Genomic DNA, 18,939 nt, shown 5'->3' with positions numbered 1-18,939 from the left:
AAGACATCATTCTTTATTCAAAGATATTAGGGGCAAGTTTAGGATTGTGGTTAATTCTGAAACTACTGATTTGAAAGGGTGGAATATATAAAAAGCAATAGGAGGAGGTAGTTTAGAGAAGAAAGGATATTGAAGCACACCCCACATGCTGTGTTTAATATTATCATCTTAGGAGAACAGACAATTCTATATTTTTAAAATCAGTACTTAAATTTCTATTTGGAGATTTCACTTATGATGGAATACCTCATTCCCAGATGGTGTTTGATAGGCAAAGTATTATTGTAGTAAGGATACAAGACAAGAAATTGGATAACCTTTCAAGTATCCTTTAAATGTCACTAACTGGGCTGGTGATAGAGGGTTTTATTATTCTCCGCTGAAGTACATGAGCAGTCATTTGCATGCCAGGAAAAGAATGTCTGGAATAATCCAAAAGGGCAAAGCTTAGCTCTTTCACTAAAAATAAGGAAGTGACAGGCACAAAAAGGGAAATAAAAGAAGATAAAAGTATCCAAAGCAGACTTACTAGTCAACAAATCCCATAGAGAAACTACTATGTACACAGAAACATACTATTTTAACAGCTGGCTCTTGACAAAGCCTTCTCTTGACTACCATGAAGCTTTCTTTAAGCTACTCACAAATACAAAACCTAAAATTGATGAAACATATAAATTAGTAGTGATTATTCACTGTTGAAAAAGATCTGCCAAGACATCCCTTTAAATCTTTCTTCTGCTTCATGTAACTATGGTTTCTTTGTTGAGCAGCCTAGCACAAAGCACAGGGCTCCAGTGAGCCTAGGATAGGGCCTGTGTAGAGTGGCTCTTAATATTTTTGTACATGGAATGAATGCATGAAAGAGCACCTCATACATGAGAGAACTGTATCTCAGAAACGTACCTGTGAAAGTCAGCTTTCCGAACTGGGAGTGCACTTCTTCAAAGAAGCCATTCTGTATAAAGTTAAGGTTAAATCCCAGGCTAATTCAATGCTTTTTTTTTTTTTTTTTTAAGATTTTATTTATTTATTCATGAGACACACAGAGAGAGGCAGAGACAGAAGAAGTAGGTTCCCCACAGGGAGCCTGATGTGAGACTGCCCCTGGACTCCGGGATCAGGTTTTGAGCCAAAGGCAGATGCTCAATTGCTGAGCCACCCAGGCATCCCTAATCCAGTGGTTTTACTGAACTCCTGAGCATACCTGGGTTTTTACCACTGATAATGCCCTTTACATTCTAAAGTACTTGTGTATGTAGGAAGAGAGGAAAAAGAACATCATTAGCTGAGAGGAAATGTTTGAAAATGGCATTTAGCCTCTGGCATCCTCCCAAACTTATTTTCTACTTCCTATTTCCTCTTTCCCTAATAACCAAAATCCTTAGTTCTGTCATTTTGCTCCAACTGTGGCAGGCCATCCAAATGGCCTCTACCTTCCAAAAAATTCCATGTAGCAAATAAATGACTTCTTTTTTTTCTCTCAATCAAAATCTCCATTTCTTCAGGGATATTCACCTCAGTCAAGTGGAGGGGAAGCTAATCTAATTAATTCACACTACCATAGGAAAAGAGTTCTATCGGCCTATATGTTTTTGCCACACCACATGTGTCTAATTAAGAGGGATTTTAGACAGTTTAACACGATGAAGTTTAAACATTCAGCCTGTGGGAGCTGGTTAAATTTATGAATTATATACTAGCAGAGCAGTGGGGCTCAGAGAATAAGCATTCAAATGTACTAGCCATTTATAAGTTGATCATTTGTGAGCTGCAAAAAGAAAGAACATAACAGGGATTTGTTCTCAAGCCAAGCAAAAGAAGGGGAAGAAGTCTACCCGTTTTACTTCAAGACTTGCCTGATTTTTCCCCTTGTCAATAGACTTCTTAGAAACCTCTCCTTTCTCCTTCAGTAAAGAAGGAAATTTGTTAGGTTTTTGAGGATAAATCAAACTGCAATGCAAGTTAGGAAAGGCTCCAGTGAGGACTCACTGTAAGGTGGCACAGATGGCACATAGCTCCTTCATGGATGGTCCCATCTGGAGAATATCAGTACTGATTCAATAGAAATGGAGGTGGATATTAAAGCTAGTCTTCATCCTGATACCTCAGAGAGCAGACTCACTGAGGGACTAGAGGGCTCGAGGTCAGTTTGTCATGGGGATTCACTCCATCACATATCTGAAAATTGTCATCCATTAACCTAACATGATGAACAGTAAGATGAACAGTATTGTAATTTTAATTTAGACATAGACAACACTGAGTGACTAAGTTTTCTCAAGTATTATTTAGCTGTATTTAGAAGCAATAACCTTAATAATTCTAGTCAATTCTTGTTTAAAGATTTTATTTATTCATGAAAGACACACAGAAAGAGGCAGAGACATAGGCAGAGGGAGAAGCAGGCTCCCCAAAGGGAGCCTGATGTAGGACTGTATCCCAGGACCCCAGGATCACGACCTGAGCCAAAGGCAGATGCTCAACGACTGAGCCACCCAGGGGCCCCTAATCAATTCTAATGTTATAATTTCTGCTGTTAGAAAGAAATATTTTAGCCAATACTTATTGAAAGCCTATTTTGTCCCCTGGGGGAAAAAATCTTTTTTATCCCTTGCATGATGGGGAGACTGTAGATTACAAAAAAATGTTTAATGTCTACATAAAATCAACAAAAACATGTTTGCATCTACTTTGATGTTGTCAGTCAAGTGGAGAGGAAGCTAATCTGATTAATACACACTGACATAGAAAAGACTTCTATCCACCTATATGTGTTAATTATGATTACTACTTTATAATCTAGCAGGTTCACCCTCCTAGAATTTAACAAGAACAGGTGAAATGAAACTCAGTGATACATTATCTTTCCACACACCAACTCTTTCATTTGGCTTTTTTTTATTCAATTATCATTAATGGAATGAATCATAAGATACTAAAAATGGGTGGGGAAATGGATACAATTCTTTTTTAGCATAGATAAATTAATACACTATGTTTAAAGGTGATCTAGTCTTGAAAAAGAATTTAAAAGATGAAATCTTTGCCCTAGGGACACCTGGGTGGCTCAGTGATTGAGTGTCTGCCTCTGGCTCAGGGTGTGATCCCGGGGTCCTGGGATCAAGTCCTGTATCATGCTCCCCACAGGGAGTCTGCTTCTCCCTCTGCCTATGTCTCTGCCTCTGTGTGTGTGTGTCTCATGAATAAATTTTTAAAAAAATCTTTAAAAAAAGGAAAAAATCTTTGCACTACTATAAAACTGGGGTGGAGGAGGGGAGTGGTATTTAATAGCAGATTGAGAGGATTTCTTTTTAGGCAAAGAAAGAAAGATATAACCAGAAGGAATTGAAGGAATTCAGAATAAGCCTGTATGCCAGAGAAAACCATAGCAGTTGCTCAGAAAGTATTTATTGAAATCCCCTGTTCTACTATTTATGCTTGAGTGGTAACCCAGCTACAACTGCAGCAACGTTGTCGCTCGGTTCCCCCAGAAGACAGCCATTTATTATTTCAGGCTGAGATTTAGCAGACCAGTCTTAGACCACCAAACTTTCTCAACTCTCTATCCACAAAACCAAAAAATTTATTTCGTTCTTTTTAAAGTTCATACCCATGTATGCAAAACCAGAAGTTTACATGTCTAGGTTGCTTTCTCATTGTTTGCATAACTAAAAAATAGGCTTTTATTTAAAAATAGAACTTGGCAGATGAACAGGCCATTGGATATTTTAATAAAAATAAATGGCCAAGATACTTAATTTCGAGAAGTATCAACTATACAGGCAAGTTTCCCTCTTTGGTTTTCTATTTTATCACCTTTGAAAAGAGCATGCATTTTCAGAAGATTCATCACAATGTGTAAATTTCAAATTTGTTTCTACTGGGTAACATAAAGAAATTTATAAGAAATTTCACAAAATAATAGATCTTCAATTATTCCACCTAATCAAAATTAATCTTCATTATTTCCAAAAATCTTCCTTGTTTTTGTCTATATATATATTTGTACTGTCATAACTGCATTCAATGTTTCCACAATTTTAAACTGTTTTCCACTTAACCTTATGCTATCAATATTTCTCATGTTGCTTTAAAGTCACTATCAGTATTATAAATAAAAATGTTGATTTTTATGCTATTCTAATCTGGCTTTGGATTAGAATAACATTTACATTTTTAAAAACTGACATACTTCCCATATTTTTATATGTTCCAGAAAAATGCATGAAGGATGAGAATTAATTATTTCTTCAAAGTTTGGGGAAAAAATCCAACAAATCTATCAAATCATATGTTTTGGGAACAGGGTTTACTAAAATCCTTGACTTTCCCTGAATTAGTGATCATTTATAACTTTTCTCATTGTAATTTTATAATTTACTTCGTGTGGATATTACCAATTCATTTCATCTGCACATTTATATATAGTATATTGTCAAATAACTGTGCATAATACACCACAATTTTAAAAAATATTTTTAATGACTATATATTGATTACTATATCTCCTTTCTCATTTCCAACTTTAATCTCTGCCAAGTTTTACCTGTTTCTTTTAGTATTGCTTTCAGAGTCAACTCTTAATTTATTTTTCAGCTTTCCATGTTAACTTTTTCATTTTATTTTTATTCTTTTTTCAATTATCTGTACTTGCACATTTTGATGTCCTATCCCTTTCTATCTCTGTAAATAAAATTAATGAAGCTCTGAATTATCTCCAAGTTCTGCTCTGGTCACATTAGTTGGATGTTAGTATGTAATTAAAAAAAATTTTTTTATTAGCTAAATAGTCTTTTATTTCATCTTTTACTTCTTACTAGACCCAATTATTATTTATAAGACTAATTTTGTATGTCAGAGCATTTGGAGTTGTTTTCAACCTTGAAGTTGGAGATGCAAACAGAAAGTGAAGTTAAGTCTTTAAAAATGTATTGAGATTTTCTCTGAATCCTTACAGATAATATATCTTTTTTAAAAAGATTATTTCTTTATTTATTCATGAGAGACACACAGAGAGAGAGGCAGAGACACAGGCAGAGGGAGGAGCAGGCTCCCTGCAGGGAGCCCGATGTGGAACTTGATCCCGGAACTCCAGGATCATGCCCTGAGCTGAAGGCAGACACTTAACCGCTGAGCCACCCAGGTGTCCCACAGATAATATATCTTGTACACATTTGTAGACACTTGAAGATTTCCAGTTAAATAATCTGAAAGGTATATTAAACAGACCAAATTTAATTATTTTATAAAGACCTATTGTCCACATATCAAGCTCCTTACAAGGACTACACTCAGTATCATTTGTGTAGTGTTTAGCAGAGGGCCTAGAATATCATAATTGCTCAATAAATGAATTGTGGCAGTATATGTAATAATTAAGAGTTATCATAGTCTTGTAGTAGTTATGTTCCTCCTACCCCTTACACAGGCTAAGCTGCACTACTGATCCGGAGAAGAGTTATTAACTTGTGTTTTTGGTCTGGGTTTTCTTATCTATGATATAACATGGCAGGACTAGATGCTTTCTAAAGTTATTTCCAACTCTAAAATTTCTAAATCTCATTTGTTGGCATTTTCAGGATCTGGACTCTATCTGCACCAGATGTAGGTCACACATATCCTTTGTTCTGAAGCAACTTGCTCAAACACACTCTTTACGAGCAAAACTCTGGAAACTGAAGTGAAGATAGAAATTTTTACCAAACTCACTACTCCATCAGAAAGTTCTGGACAGGCAGAAATCAATTCATAATTTTTGGAATAAAAGTAAAAATTTCAAAGCTATTTATCAGTCTTACTTGTGCTTTCCAGGAATAAAAGTAAAATTTCCAAAGCAATTTAAGCCCGATCTACACTTTTCCTTCACATGAGTCTTGGCACCCATGCTAATTGGTGTTCATTTTCCATCACTATTAGCAATCAAAGAATTTAAGAGAAAAGATGAAACACAAAGTGTTTGCATGGCTGGCTATAATTCAGGGCATTCCTCCTCCCAAGAATGTATATCATTGAGATTAAAAATGAGCATTAAGAATGAAAATTCTCATCTTTATTACTAAGAGTGAAAAACCCAAGTAGACCATCATCTACTAACAAGTACATCTGGTAATTAAAAACAAAACAAAAGCTTTCAAATTAAATTATGAGCTATATGTGAATAATCTCTTATAAAAGCAGTAAAGATCATGCCATTATACCTGTTGAATTTGCTGCAGTTTTAGTTCTATTTTAAACAAGGTGTCATGAAAAGCACAGACTTACCTGTACGGTAGACAAAGTTGCCTTCGGTTTCTGATGATGAGGGAGACACCAATTCTTCCTCAAATTCATTGGAACTAAAAGATCCCGAATGATTTCTTTGCCTTGTCTTTCCCATCATGGCAGCATTTGTGGCCATGACATGTCTCAAGGAGTCGTTAAGGTAACGATTCAATAAGCTGCTCTTGTATTTGGGGGGTGATACGTAGTCCTCACTGGCCTGTGACTCTGGCCTCACTCCAGCTTTTATGACTGAGCTTTCACTTTTAATCACAGGATGATGAACTGGATTATTATAGCCCCCTTCATTTATGTGGTTTCTTGGAGGATTTTCTCCATCTAAGGGAGAAAAATACCAGTAGGTAGTACTTACATATACTATTCTCTGTTATAGTTAATCATTAAACATATACATAAATAAAGAATATTTAAAGTATATTAAATTGTCTTTGATACCCCAGGTTAATTTTTAGGGAAAGGAAGCAGGAATCTATGTAATCTCTCCCTATGGTATCTTAATTTTAACGAATTTCACAGAAAATGTTATTCTGACACATGATAAATCTATAAACAAGAGGAAGCAGCCATAATTCTGTTGGTCATTTATAGAATTGTAAAAATGAAGTTACTTCACGCAATAAAAAAGAACCATTATAGTACCATCATATTTAGTGGAGTCAACCTTAAAAAACAGCACTTGGGGTGAACTTCTTATTAATAGAGGGAAAGCAAAATAAAAATATTAACAAACCTTCAGAACATGAATCATCGCTGCTTACACTAAGTCGCTCAGCGTTTCCTTGAACATACTTGTTGTACAGTTTTATTCGTAAAGCCCAGCTTAAATCTGGCTGTCGAACGGTATTCTTAAGCCGACGTCTTGCATTAGCAAACCAATTTGACACCTAAAAAAGTTTTATTTTTCAATTAACAAAACAAAAAATATTACCCATCACATAATTACTTTCCCACAAGGGACCTAAGCCTCTCACAGTATCTCTGATCATTAAATATTCTCAGAATGCAATAGTACTAGACATTCATTCATTCATTCAACAAATGCTGAGCACTTACTACAGAGACTGAGCACCTACTGTGTTCTAGGAATAATAATAATTAAAAAAAGAACAGGCTTTGCCATCAAATGCTCAGTCTAGTAAGAGGTAGGATAGTGTACAAATAACTTTAGTATAGGAAAGAATGTGATTGAATGGCTTAAGAGGCCTTAAAATAAAATGATACAGGAATCCAAAGGAAGAAGGGGTTACTTTCATGTATGACTTAAGACTTCATGAGGAATTAAGTGAAACATTGAAGGAGTGTGTCAGGTATAATGGGTAGGAAAGTGTGTTCCCAATAAAGAGGACTTGAGAACAAATATAATTCAAATTCCAGAGACATTGTGGTGGGTGAGGAAGAGGGAAAGAGTTAAAAATGACCTTGAGCCATTCCTTTGTAACCAAGAGAAGGACAATGCCATTTTGAGAAGGAAAGTAGAACTGTTTATGGGTGAAATGATGTGCTTGGTTTAGGGAATGATTAGTTTGAGGTACTGGAAAAGCATACAGGTGAGATGTGAAGGAAGAAAGTAAAAATGATATCTGAGACTCAAGGGAGAAGAAAATCAGATGTGGGTCAAACGCACAGAAGTGCCGGCGGCAGCTTTGAGTAGTCAGGGAGATGGCTGAAGACCAAACCCTGGAAACCTCCAGAGATCAAAGAGACAGAATTAGAACAGAGAAACTAGCACAGCAGTCAGATACAGCAATCAGAGAAGTAGAGAGAGAGAAATGCCAATAACACTCAGCTTTAAGTTGAAAGTCAAATGCTTCCCAAGAAAATAGCTGAATGCAAAGAAACAAACACTGCAAAACAAAAGAAAGTTACTTCCATTTCTTTTTAATAGATACTATTGTATTTCTGGAAGTTAGAATGGTGCTTGAGATTTCCTTGAAAATATCTGGCTATCATCAGGAAAAAATATATGTAAATAACCCAAAGGGCCAATATTTGCTTTTAAAAGAATGATATATGGAAAGAGAATTACGTCTTTCTGCCAATTTTTTTCTAGAACATGAGTCCACATTACAACAATGGTTTGTGTGGCAGTGCTTACGTTGGAAGTTTCTTTTTTTTTTTAAGATTAATAATATAAACCTACAATTTTTACATATTTCTCAAGACATAATTATTGAATGGGCCTATGGTGAATCCTACTTTTTTAAAAAACAGAACTACATCTTTTTCCTCTTTGACTCTACAAGTTTTTAAAACATGGTGGTTTTTCCCAATTTACATACACACACATACACATGCACACACACATATATACAGAAAATATATCATAGGTAATATATATCCAATATTAATTACCTTTGAGTCTTAAGTAATAACCGTCCCCTTAAATTTATGTGCATTGATGTAATAACTCACCATGGCATTCCAGAAGTTTTAGTTTTTATCAAGCCCTCTTCCTATCAAGTTGTGCTATTATACTATGATTTAATATGGCTTCAATTTTTTTAGTCTTCTCCAACCTCTAGGCAGACCCCTTCTGCAAATGCTCATTCAATAAATATACATTGAGTAGTTCTTGTGCTCTAGCCATGGTGGTCAGTGCTAGGAATGTTAAATATTAGGATAAACTTCGTCCCTGCACATATGGAAGGATTAGTGTGGAACTATGTATTAACTGAAATACATGGGTGAACATTTACTATGGAAGCACAAAATGCCTGGTCTAGTCTTCAAACCTTCCTCTACTCTCCAAGTCATAGCCGAAGAATTTATTCAGGTTTTTGTTAGTAGTAACTGGGAATTTTAGAACTTTTTTTTCTGGATTTCTCTATCTTCCATTCTATGCACTTGAATGAATCTTAACCATCACCATCAACTTCAAGTGTTGATGTACCATTATGATTTAATTGCTTGACTTCTTCAAATCCTCATCAATATCTTGTTATCCTATAACTGTGGCATAATGTTTTCCTATTCTGAATTTGCCAAAATCAAGTGTGAATCTACAGAAGTCACTTAACTTTTCTGAACTTCAAACCCTTCATCTATAAAATGCATTAGATGGTTCCTAACATCCTTGCCAACTCTAAAAACTAAGATCTGTGAAATACAGTCTAAGCTCTCCTACAAAAGTGTTAATTTATTCCTTTTATAGTTGGTACTAATCTACCTTCTGCTTTTGACCACTGCCCTTTTGGAGCAATCAGACATGTGTGTTTATGTCTTAAACTTTAGCACAACCATCATATAGTACAGTGTAATCCAATTCTTACGCGACTCTGCATATTTTTATTTAAATGCAATGGCCTTCTAATTTCCAAGGACATTAAGACTATAATTCTAACATACAAAAATTGGGACCTTTGAATATCATGGTGGGATTACAGTTTTTCATATACAGGGGTCATATCCTTTTTATGTTTTATTTTTTTTTCTTTTTTTTTTCTTTTTATGTTTTATATAATTAGTTCTTACCATAATATATTTATCACATGTTAGAAGATTTTCCAAAAAGGTCTGCTGATATCTAAGATGAGCTGTCTGTAACCTGATTTCATAAGTTTGACTGGCAAGCAATCTGCTAATATATTCACTCTGCCAGTACTTTATCACTAGAAATTTACTGTACAATTTAAGGTGTTTAATATCTGCTTGCATTGTCATGTAAACAGCAAACAGTTGGTTAACAAATTTGCATAAATACTGTTTTTCTTTTCTTTTCTTTTTCTTTTTTTTTTTTGGTCCTGATGCACTAATGCAAACTCCATCTGTTTCACAGAAGGTAAAAATACCAGTCCAGATTTTTCTACCTTTAACTTACTATGGATTCCTTCAGGTTGTCACGCAAATCTCATTAAGTTCTATTTTACACGAAACAGGCCTCCTTACTATGGATAGGTTCTGCAACATCATTTTGATGTCAAACTCAGAGCTTAAGAAACAAGGTATTTTGTAGTGAAAACTTGGAGAACCAAATATCTAGAAGTTGGAAGAGAAAAACTAGTAATTTTCATCCCTACTTTAACCAAGGTGTTTACATTCATCGTATTGACAGAGCAATCATTATAGTAAACCCAAAGGGATAAGCCAGCATCTATCCACCTTTGAACATACAGAATTAAAAAACTTATTCTGAGTTACCCAACTGAAATATTGACAACCTCATTTCTATTCCATATAGTATAACACTTGGAATAATGTAGAAAAACCAATTTGAAATTTTGTTGAAAATTTAACAGTTGCTATAATCCTTGCAGTTGATAACTACATACATATTTCGGCAGAAGCACTCACCAAGCAAAAACGGAGTTATGTCAACAGAAGGGGCAAAATCTTAGAACAGAGCAGTTTTAATCAATGGTACATTGGTATGTTTAGCCATTATCATAGAAATGTGAAACTTCTATAAGTAAAGGAAACATTAACACCCAATCATTAAACATAATCTCAAGCTCAATGTGCATTGCACTCTGCATTGGGATCATGAAAGAAGTCAACTCAAGGAGACAGTTCACTCTTATAATCCAGAAAAAATATAATAACTATGTTTTAAAATATATACACATGAACAATGGGCAACACTGAAACCAGATACAGCACCCATCTGTCCTTCTCTGAAAAACTTCTTCCAAGGCAATTATTCTGCAGTATGCTCTATATCCTACAATAGTATAAACCCTAAATGCATGCCACTTTATGTTATTCCACAATAAAGCTCTTCACATTTTGATAATACAGAGTATATTTTTTATAATGTTTAAGCAATGGGCAGCCACAGAGATTAAGCACAATGGAATATTTTGGTTGGTTAAAGTACACACACACACACACACACACACACACTACCTGTTAATTTTATGGAAATGTGTATATCTCATTAGGTAGTAAGATGTCAGGTTAACAACAAAGAACTCTTTTAGCTTCATTTGTCAGGGATAAATAAAATATAGGTGTAGATTAATGTCCTTAGTGCTTCTATTTATCAGAAAAAGTACCTTTTGAGGTGCTAAAAACATTTCCTCCACTAAAGTTTCAATTCTATGCTTCTAGGTTTAGTGGGACTGCTGACCAGGTTTTATGTTCTTCCTTATCAATTTAAGAGTAACAAAACAAGCAAAAATATGTTTTATGGAAAGCTTAATGGCCTGATACACAGCCAAAAGGAAAATGTTAAATGTGAAGGAAATTATCAAAATACAAGACACTCTAATAGTTAAGGAATAAAAGTTATATTAATTGCTTATTAACATCAGTTATAGAAACAGAGACAGAAGGTACTGCAATAAACAAGAAATAGGAGTTTGGAACGAGAAATAAGGGGAACACCCTATATTTATTCACAGACATTAAAAATATGACATATTTCCAGACATGCTGAAGATGATAAAATGAGTTACATTCATGCCGTTGTATGGAACCATCATATAGCATTAAGGATAATGAGCTGCTCCCTGTGTATTCAATGGAATGGATTTAAAAACTAGAATATCTATAAGATTTCAAGACATTCTCTAGTTTTCAAAATGATACTTTGGAAAGCCACATGGTGATTATAGCGGTATTCCCCAGAAGAACCTATTCACTCTACAAACATGTATGAACAGTTTATGGAAAATACAGTGCTGGATAACATGGGGAGTGTGAAGATGAAAAAGACATGATCACTATTCTCAAGAAACCTGACTCCACAGTAGAAATTTGTTCACTGGGAGAACGTGATTCATTAAATAGGGCTCTAATTTGCAGAGATCAAAAGCTTTATTCAGCCCATAGCTTTCTATTTTTCCTCCAGAAGTGTAAAGTATTTACATAATTTATTTGGTTTCCCAGAGAGTCAGAATTTGCTTGAATGTTGAATGTATGTCTGACTTTCACAAACTCCCCCATACAATGCAACATAAGTGCAGCTGACCCTTGCACAACACAGGTTTGAACTGCATGGAACCACTTATGCACAGATTTTTTTTTTTCACCAAATCAGTACTATTGTAAATGTATTTTCTCTTCCTTATAATTTTCTTACTAATATTTTAATTTCTCTAGGTCACTTCATTATAAGAGTATGGTATATGATATGTATAACACACAAAATATGTGTCTATCGACTGTTCATGTCATTGATGAGGCTTCCAGTCAACAGCAGGTTATTAGTAGTTAAGTTTTTGGGAAGTCAAAGCTATATATAGATTTTTGACTTGCAGGAGGGTTGGTATCTCTAACTCTTGGGTTGTTCAAGGGTCAGCTGTAGATAGATATGTATGTATACATACACACACACACATATATATACAGATATTCTTACATGGATATCTTATTATGCCTCATTGAAAATAACTGGACCAAAATTGGATTATTATACTTAAAGTCCCTTGCCTATTCCACACATTTTTATTTTTTCTGTTAATCACTATAAAGTTCCAGAAACCAACTTCATTTGCTATAAAAATTTGAAAATCATTAAGCAGGAATCACTTATTATTATAAATAATTATCTTCGCTTCACTTAAAAATCAAATAATTTTGTGCATTTTTATTTTCTGAGGACTAGTGTAAGAGAAAGAAAATACAATGAAAATATAAAGTATAATTAGAAAACCATAATAGAGTTACCAAGCTCTTAATGCAGAAAGAATGGTTATTTGCATTTGAGCTATCATTATAGGTAGAAAATAATTTGGTTCTGTATTAAAATTATGACTGCTTGCATTGCATCTCAACAGAACTATTGTACACAAAACTTTAAATGTCTCTGCTAATGACAATGTTACTTTTCATAATTAAAAAAAGTCTAAATATGCCATATGCTTTCCGTATAAAAGGACGGCAAGCATTAAGTACAGAACTGTATGATATACCAAATTAATCTAATGTTTTATTGCTGACATCATTGTGAAGTATTCAAATAGTTCTATAAACTAGTGTATTTTCAAAATAAATAGCATACCTGTTTAAACTGAAATTTGAGCATATGTATTTATTTTCACGAGTCAAGTTTTTCTGACTAGAATCACTGAAAATTCATAGTTTTATGTTAAACAGATACTGAGCCAAGAACGCTAAATAAATTTTCCCCTCCAGTGCTACAGCAAATCACTATTAATACTATTGCCTGTTAACATGAAGCAAAACAGATGTTATTCTCTACAATTGTATTCTGAATATAAGCAGACAAATGCATATTATAGTTTTAATAAGCTTGAATACAAGTCAACTTTCATGCTTTGTCAAACTTTCCAGCAATTCCTAAAATGTCAACCTTCAATACTCTGGAAAGCAAGTTTTATTTTATCTAGTAGTTAAGTATTATCTTTTATTTGGGGCCTCCCTCACTATAAATTTAATGGAATGACCAAAACTTCACAAATGCAGTAATGTAGTTGCTACTATAATACATGAAACTTCTCAGCTCACTTACCTCCTCCTCCTGTTTCTGAATAAATTTGTTCTGTTTGCATGTATAAAAGTTCATGTCACCACACTTATTAAAGAAGTCTGTGGTGCGTTGGAAAGAGCATTTGATCTGGAATTACATTATTTCCAAGACTACTTCTATCCCTTAGTAACATTTAACTGCCACAGTGCCTTGGTCACATCACCTGTAAAATGCTCATTACTGCTCTAACTCACCATATTTTGGGGGAATATCAAGTAAGATTATGTACGGAAAAGTCAAATATAAAGAAGTGTTGTTCACTAGAGAAGAAACAAACCTGCACCCTTTCTCTGCACTTAACAAAGTGGTAAACCAACCACTTGAAATTGGCCTCTTCTCAACCCCAGTAGAAAGATACCAGCAGCAAAATTGTGTGGATTCTAGCTAATGCTCGGGATGCCTCTTACTTAATAAAATAAATACAATTAAATTAAATTTTAAAAAATCCACCTCTTGCTCTTCCTCTCCATCTCTTGGCTCTATTAGTCAAGGTAATTCTGAAAGTCAGCCTGTAATCGACCTTTCATGTGGGGCCCTAATGTGTAGTGCCTTTGTTTGTACACGGTTCTCAAAGTTTCAGCCAGGGCCAGCAACTTTAGTATCCTGAAAACTTGTTAGAAATGCAAATAATTGACCCCACTCCAGACCTACCCCTGAATCAGAAACTCCCGTGTGGGGCCTAGCAGTGTGGGTTTGAACAAGTCCTCCAGGCGACTCTGATGCACGCTCACGTCTGAAAATCACTGCAGGTCGTCCCATCCTACCCATCTATGCATGGCACCTTGTCATAACTCGCAGGTGACTTTTCACCTCCCTCCTTCACAAAGCACCACGCGTCCCTCCTGCATCGAGCACGAGCACTGAATCGACAGCTCAGATTGAGGGGAGACCCAGGGCAGGAGCCCGAGCCCCAGGACGGGCCTCCGCCGGCCCCGTCCCACCGGCTCGGCTCGGGAGGCGTCAGGCGGGGGTTGGCGCAAACACGCCGCGGGCCGGCTCCTCGGCCGCCGTTACCTGCACGAGCGTCATCTGCGAGCCGAGCGCCAAGAGGATCTTCTCGGTCTTGGTGGGGTACGGGTTGTCACGGTGCTTGTAGAGCCACTGCTTCAGGGGCCGCGCCATGTCTTGCAGGGCCTGCCGCTTGTGCCTCACCTTCCCGCCGTTCTGCCTGGCCCTGAGCATCGGGGGAGGGGGAGGGGGAGGGGGAGGAGGGGGAGGCCCGGGTGAGCGGCGCCGCCCGGCCGCTGTCCCCGGGGCCCCGGGGCCCCCCGCGCCTGGACGCCTGGGCGCCGTAGGCCGCGCGGCCCGCTCTCGGGGGCGTCGGGCTCCGAGGGACGCGCCCGCCCCGCGCCCGCCAGCGGAGGTGAGGCAGGGACGGAGCCGCACTAACGCGCATCTCGCTTTGAAATGGCCTGCTTGCCGCCAGGGGCACGTGGCGGCAAGGACACTGTCTTGAAAGGCGGGAGAGCTTGGCCAGCGGCCAGCGCCTAGAGCTGGAGGGGACCGGACGGTTGTTAAGCGACCTGAGGGAAAATGGTATTTAGGCTCCGGATCTCGCAGCGGGGCCGGCCCCTCTCCCCCGCGCCCGCCCTAGGGATGGGCCCGGTCAGGGTGCTGCCAGCTCTCGAACGTTCCCGTGGGGAGCTCACGCCTGCCTCTCCCGCCTCTCGGGAGCTTCCCGAGCTCAACCACTGGACGGCGGGAATAGAGCAAGGGATGCTGGCGGTCCTGCCGCCCCCGCTCTTTCCCACGGAGCTATTTTCTTTGATCCTCTGGACAAAGGGGAAATTCTCCACGCAAGTGTTTGTGGAGGAAGGACGCAGAACCTTAACCCCCCCCCCCCCACACACACACACCACCCCAGGGGCCTTTTCCCGACTGAAGGGAGACTTTAAAAGGTATGGAAAGCTCGGTCCCTGAGCAAAAAGCACGTTCAAAAAGGGAGGGAAGAGGCTGAAGCAGCGCGGAGCCCTAGGAGGCTTCGGCGCTGCGCTCCCCGGCGGCTCCGGGAGGTGTCGCCGCGCGCCGCGCCCTGCGGCTCCGGGACGGTCGCGCGCCTGCGCCGCAGCTTCCAGGACTTTCGCCTCCTGAAACACTTTGAAGTGCAACTCAACGCGAAAGGACTGGTAGTGACATTTCCACGAAACCTAATCTCTATTTCACTAACCAGCAACGCCGCAGAGCAAGCAGCTGATGCAATCTTTCAGGTGGAGACGGCCAGGACGGCCGCCCCTCTCCCGCGGGGCGCTCGGGGAGCCGCCGCGACGCCTCGGCAGCCGGAGGGAGCTGCCGGCCCACCCGCGAGTTCCCGCTCCGCAGCGGCCCCTCACCCCACCAAGCCGAAACCCGGCGCGGCAGGCCGGCCGCCTCCACCCCCACCCCCGCCCGGGCTCGCAGCGGGCCCCGCCGAGCCGCGCGCGCCCGCGCCCGCGCCCAGGGCGCCCCGCGCATTGCCGACCTTGCCAACACCTTCGAGGCAGCTCCGAGGCCCCGTCGCGACAGAAGATGGGGAAGGCCACGGGGCCGGCCTGACCCGGGACGCCCTGACCGCTTGGCCCTGCCCTGTTCCTTGGCATCGCGCTCAGCCCCCTCTGCCTAGCTCTCAGCCGCGTCTGCACCCGTGGGCCGGAGCGGGGCAGGCAGCCCCCACCCTGAGATGCAGGTATCGGGGGCCCGAGGGGCCGTCCCAGGTGTTCTCACTTTCCAACAAGCCTCTTGTGAGCTGTCCTGATGAGCTGATTCCCCTATATTTCGAGAAACTAATGCTCGAGACCAGGGGCGGAGACCTTCCCTCCCGGGGACTCTGGGTCTCTAACCCAGGGGCCTGGCTGCCACTTGCACGCCCCGCGCCGCTCACCGCTCCCACTGTCCCGGCTGCAGGCGGGCGGGGGTCCCGGGAGGGTGCGCGTACCCAGTCCTCCGGTGTCTCAGGCCGAGGTTGTCCTTGAGGGGCGGGCCGTCCGGAATGCCCACCTCGGGGCGGGCGTGGGCACTGTCCAGGACGCCACCATAGGGCCGGCTGCCCCGTTCCCGCTCCGCAGCACCGCGGTCCTCAAAAAGCACGGCGCCGCTGAGCTTGTTGAAGACGATGGTGTTCATGGTGCGCGCTGGCAGGGGCGCGCCGCGCGGCCGCAGCGCCTCGAGGCCTGGCCGCCGGGAGCTCCGCAGGGCTCGGGTTCTAGACGAAGAAGATGCATCACGTTACTCGCTCAGTGCTCACGGCCCAACGCGTCCCGAGCCCCGGGCTTGGCCGAGGCTCTGGGCCCGGGAGCCGAGGGGAGGAGCGGGGCTGCGGCACCTGGACACGGGAATCCTTGCTCTCCCCACCTGGCTACACCGCTAACCCGCCAGCCTCCCCTCCCCCCCCCAACCCTGCTCGCTGGGGGGACAGGTCCCTACCCTCCTTCTGGCCCCCCGACATCGAGTTCCCAAGGAACCTCAACCAGGAATAATTTACCTGCGTTGGCAAAGGAAAGTAATTCCTAAACGAGTTCTTTTCTTGGTTTTAATCTGGAAGAACTGCAATCGGGTTAGCGGAGCCCGAGAGGCGCGGGGAGGGGGGTGTTGGTTCTTCAGGCACACGGAAGTCTAAAGCATCGCGGAGCTCCCACTCGGGTTAGAAGGAGGGATTGGAAGGAAGGGAAATTTGGGGGTAATATGAACGACTACATCTGCAAGTCCCGGTTAATGAGTCCCAGGCCACACTGGGATTCCGGGGATTTTCATGTTTTCTAGATCCTGGATGGTTTGGCTGAAACCCCTGCGTTCTAATTCTGGCTAAGGTCCCTGGGGGTAGGGGTGAGGGCAGGGAAAGTCAGCTCACTCCAGAGCTAGAAAGTTAAGTGGCGTCAGAGGCAAATGCACCACTTTGTGTCCCTCCCCCCCCCCCCCCCCCCCCCCCCGCAGTCCTCCTACCACCACCACCCCCACCCCCGCCCGCTCCAGGACGCGCAGGGTCCCGGCGGGTCAAAGGCGCCGGAGACCCGGGCCTCCCGGAACCCGCTGTCAGTGCGGTCCTCTTCCTCAGCGCGGGTGTGAGCCTGGAGCTCGGAGCCCCTCCTCACTCGCCCCTCTCTGGAGCCTCGGGGAACCATTTCAGAGGTTGCATAGGTGTCAGGAGCGGAAGGAGGCATAGCGGTCCGCGCACCACCGAGCCTGCGGCTTCCATCCTTGGAAAAAGCTTGCAGCTCACCTCCGGGGTCGCGGCGGCCCCGAGCCTCTGGCCGCAGAGCGCCGGCCTCAGGTTCAAGCGCGCGCCGCGGCGGAGCAGTGGAGTTACCGCCCCCATCACCCCGCCTCGCGCCTCGGGGTAGCTCCTGTTTCTCCCCAGCCGCCTCCGCACTCCTGCCAGCGCCCCCTCACCCCGCCCCGCCCGGGCCGGGGCAGCCACCCCAACACCGCCAGATCTTCTGCCTCGCAGAGCGCCCACACTCGCCAACGCCCCCTAACCCCGCCCTCCCGCCGCCACAGCAGCGGCCACGCGCGACACTGAGGACCGTGACCACAAAGATTGAGAGACGGCTACCGTCAGGATTCCTGGGGAGGTGCAGCCAGCCTTCTGCGCAGTGCTCAGTGCACTATAAGGCTGAGTCCTCCCGCGCAGGCAGGTACGTGTCTGGAGTGTGCCCACAGCCTCGGCGAAAAGTGTCCAAGCAAATTTCCGTGCTTGCAGCCCCTGTTCTAAGGTCAGGACTAGCCTTGGTGGTGGTGGTGGTGGTTTTTTGTTTTTTTTTTTTAAATCAGTGCGCGTAGTGCTTTGCGTTCACGCTGAGATGTTTGTCCAACACACCCTTTCCCACTCCGACTGTGTCTCTCCGCCCCGTGGTCCCATGGTCAACGGCGAGTTTTTCCAGGCGACTCCGCCGTGAGGTTTGCCACCCCGGACCTTTTCCTGGCTGTCCCAAGCCCACGCAGAGGTCGCAGCCACAGACACCCGGCGCAGTCTGGGTCTGCAGGCTGCAGGCGAGTTGGGAGGGGGCTGCAAGGGTCCGAGAGCCGGGTCCGGAAGCGAGGGGTTCGGGGCGTGGGGCGTGGGAAGCGCAGCTGCCGGCCCTCACCCGGCGCCCAAGCGCAGTCCCCAGCGCCCCTTTCTGCTCCTGCACCCCCCACTTCCCCTTGCCCCGCCTCGCTCCAAACTGTCGCTTGGGGAGCTCCCTGCGTGTGGAACTACCGCACCCGACGCCCGCGAACAACTGTAAAGCCGCGCAGGAGCGGCCACCCCGGGGCGC

At 42.3% G+C, this 18,939-nt stretch overlaps 1 protein-coding gene across 3 annotated transcripts; it reads right to left on the bottom strand.

Moving 5' to 3' along the window:
• Positions 1 to 1,609: 1,609 nt before the first annotated feature.
• Positions 1,610 to 17,578, bottom strand: LOC119878818 (homeobox protein Mohawk-like). 3 transcript variants are annotated; one of them, XM_038589388.1, is made up of 6 exons: positions 17,169 to 17,576; positions 16,569 to 16,889; positions 14,726 to 14,885; positions 7,013 to 7,166; positions 6,265 to 6,600; positions 1,610 to 1,771 (listed from the first exon to the last, which is right to left on the bottom strand). In XM_038589388.1, exons 2-6 carry the CDS (start codon positions 16,808 to 16,810, stop codon positions 1,761 to 1,763), a joined length of 903 nt encoding a protein of 300 aa, XP_038445316.1. In that variant the 5' UTR covers positions 16,811 to 16,889; positions 17,169 to 17,576; the 3' UTR covers positions 1,610 to 1,760. The 3 variants fall into 3 exon arrangements, with proteins under 3 accessions (XP_038445316.1, XP_038445314.1, XP_038445315.1); XM_038589386.1 differs by lacking the exon at positions 1,610 to 1,771 and adding an exon at positions 4,756 to 5,210 and having other exon boundaries at positions 17,169 to 17,578; XM_038589387.1 differs by lacking the exon at positions 1,610 to 1,771 and adding an exon at positions 4,847 to 5,210 and having other exon boundaries at positions 16,623 to 16,889; positions 17,169 to 17,575.
• Positions 17,579 to 18,939: the final 1,361 nt, after the last annotated feature.

Source organism: Canis lupus, unplaced genomic scaffold (genome assembly GCF_011100685.1).
Source record: "Canis lupus familiaris isolate Mischka breed German Shepherd unplaced genomic scaffold, alternate assembly UU_Cfam_GSD_1.0 chrUn_S1942H2141, whole genome shotgun sequence".
Classification (NCBI taxonomy): domain Eukaryota; kingdom Metazoa; phylum Chordata; class Mammalia; order Carnivora; family Canidae; genus Canis; species Canis lupus.
This window is presented reverse-complemented; position numbering and strand designations above follow the sequence as displayed.

Coding starts and splice junctions, on each gene's coding strand:
- LOC119878818 (XM_038589386.1), bottom strand. CDS start 16,810: ATGAACACCATCGTCTTCAACAAGCTCAGCGGCGCCGTGCTTTTTGAG. Junction 14,886..16,568: donor CAGCCGGGACAGTGGGAGCG/GTGAGCGGCGCG, acceptor CCCGATGCTCAG/GGCCAGGCAGAACGGCGGGA. Junction 7,167..14,725: donor CGCAGATGACGCTCGTGCAG/GTAACGGCGGCC, acceptor AAACTTTTTTAG/GTGTCAAATTGGTTTGCTAA.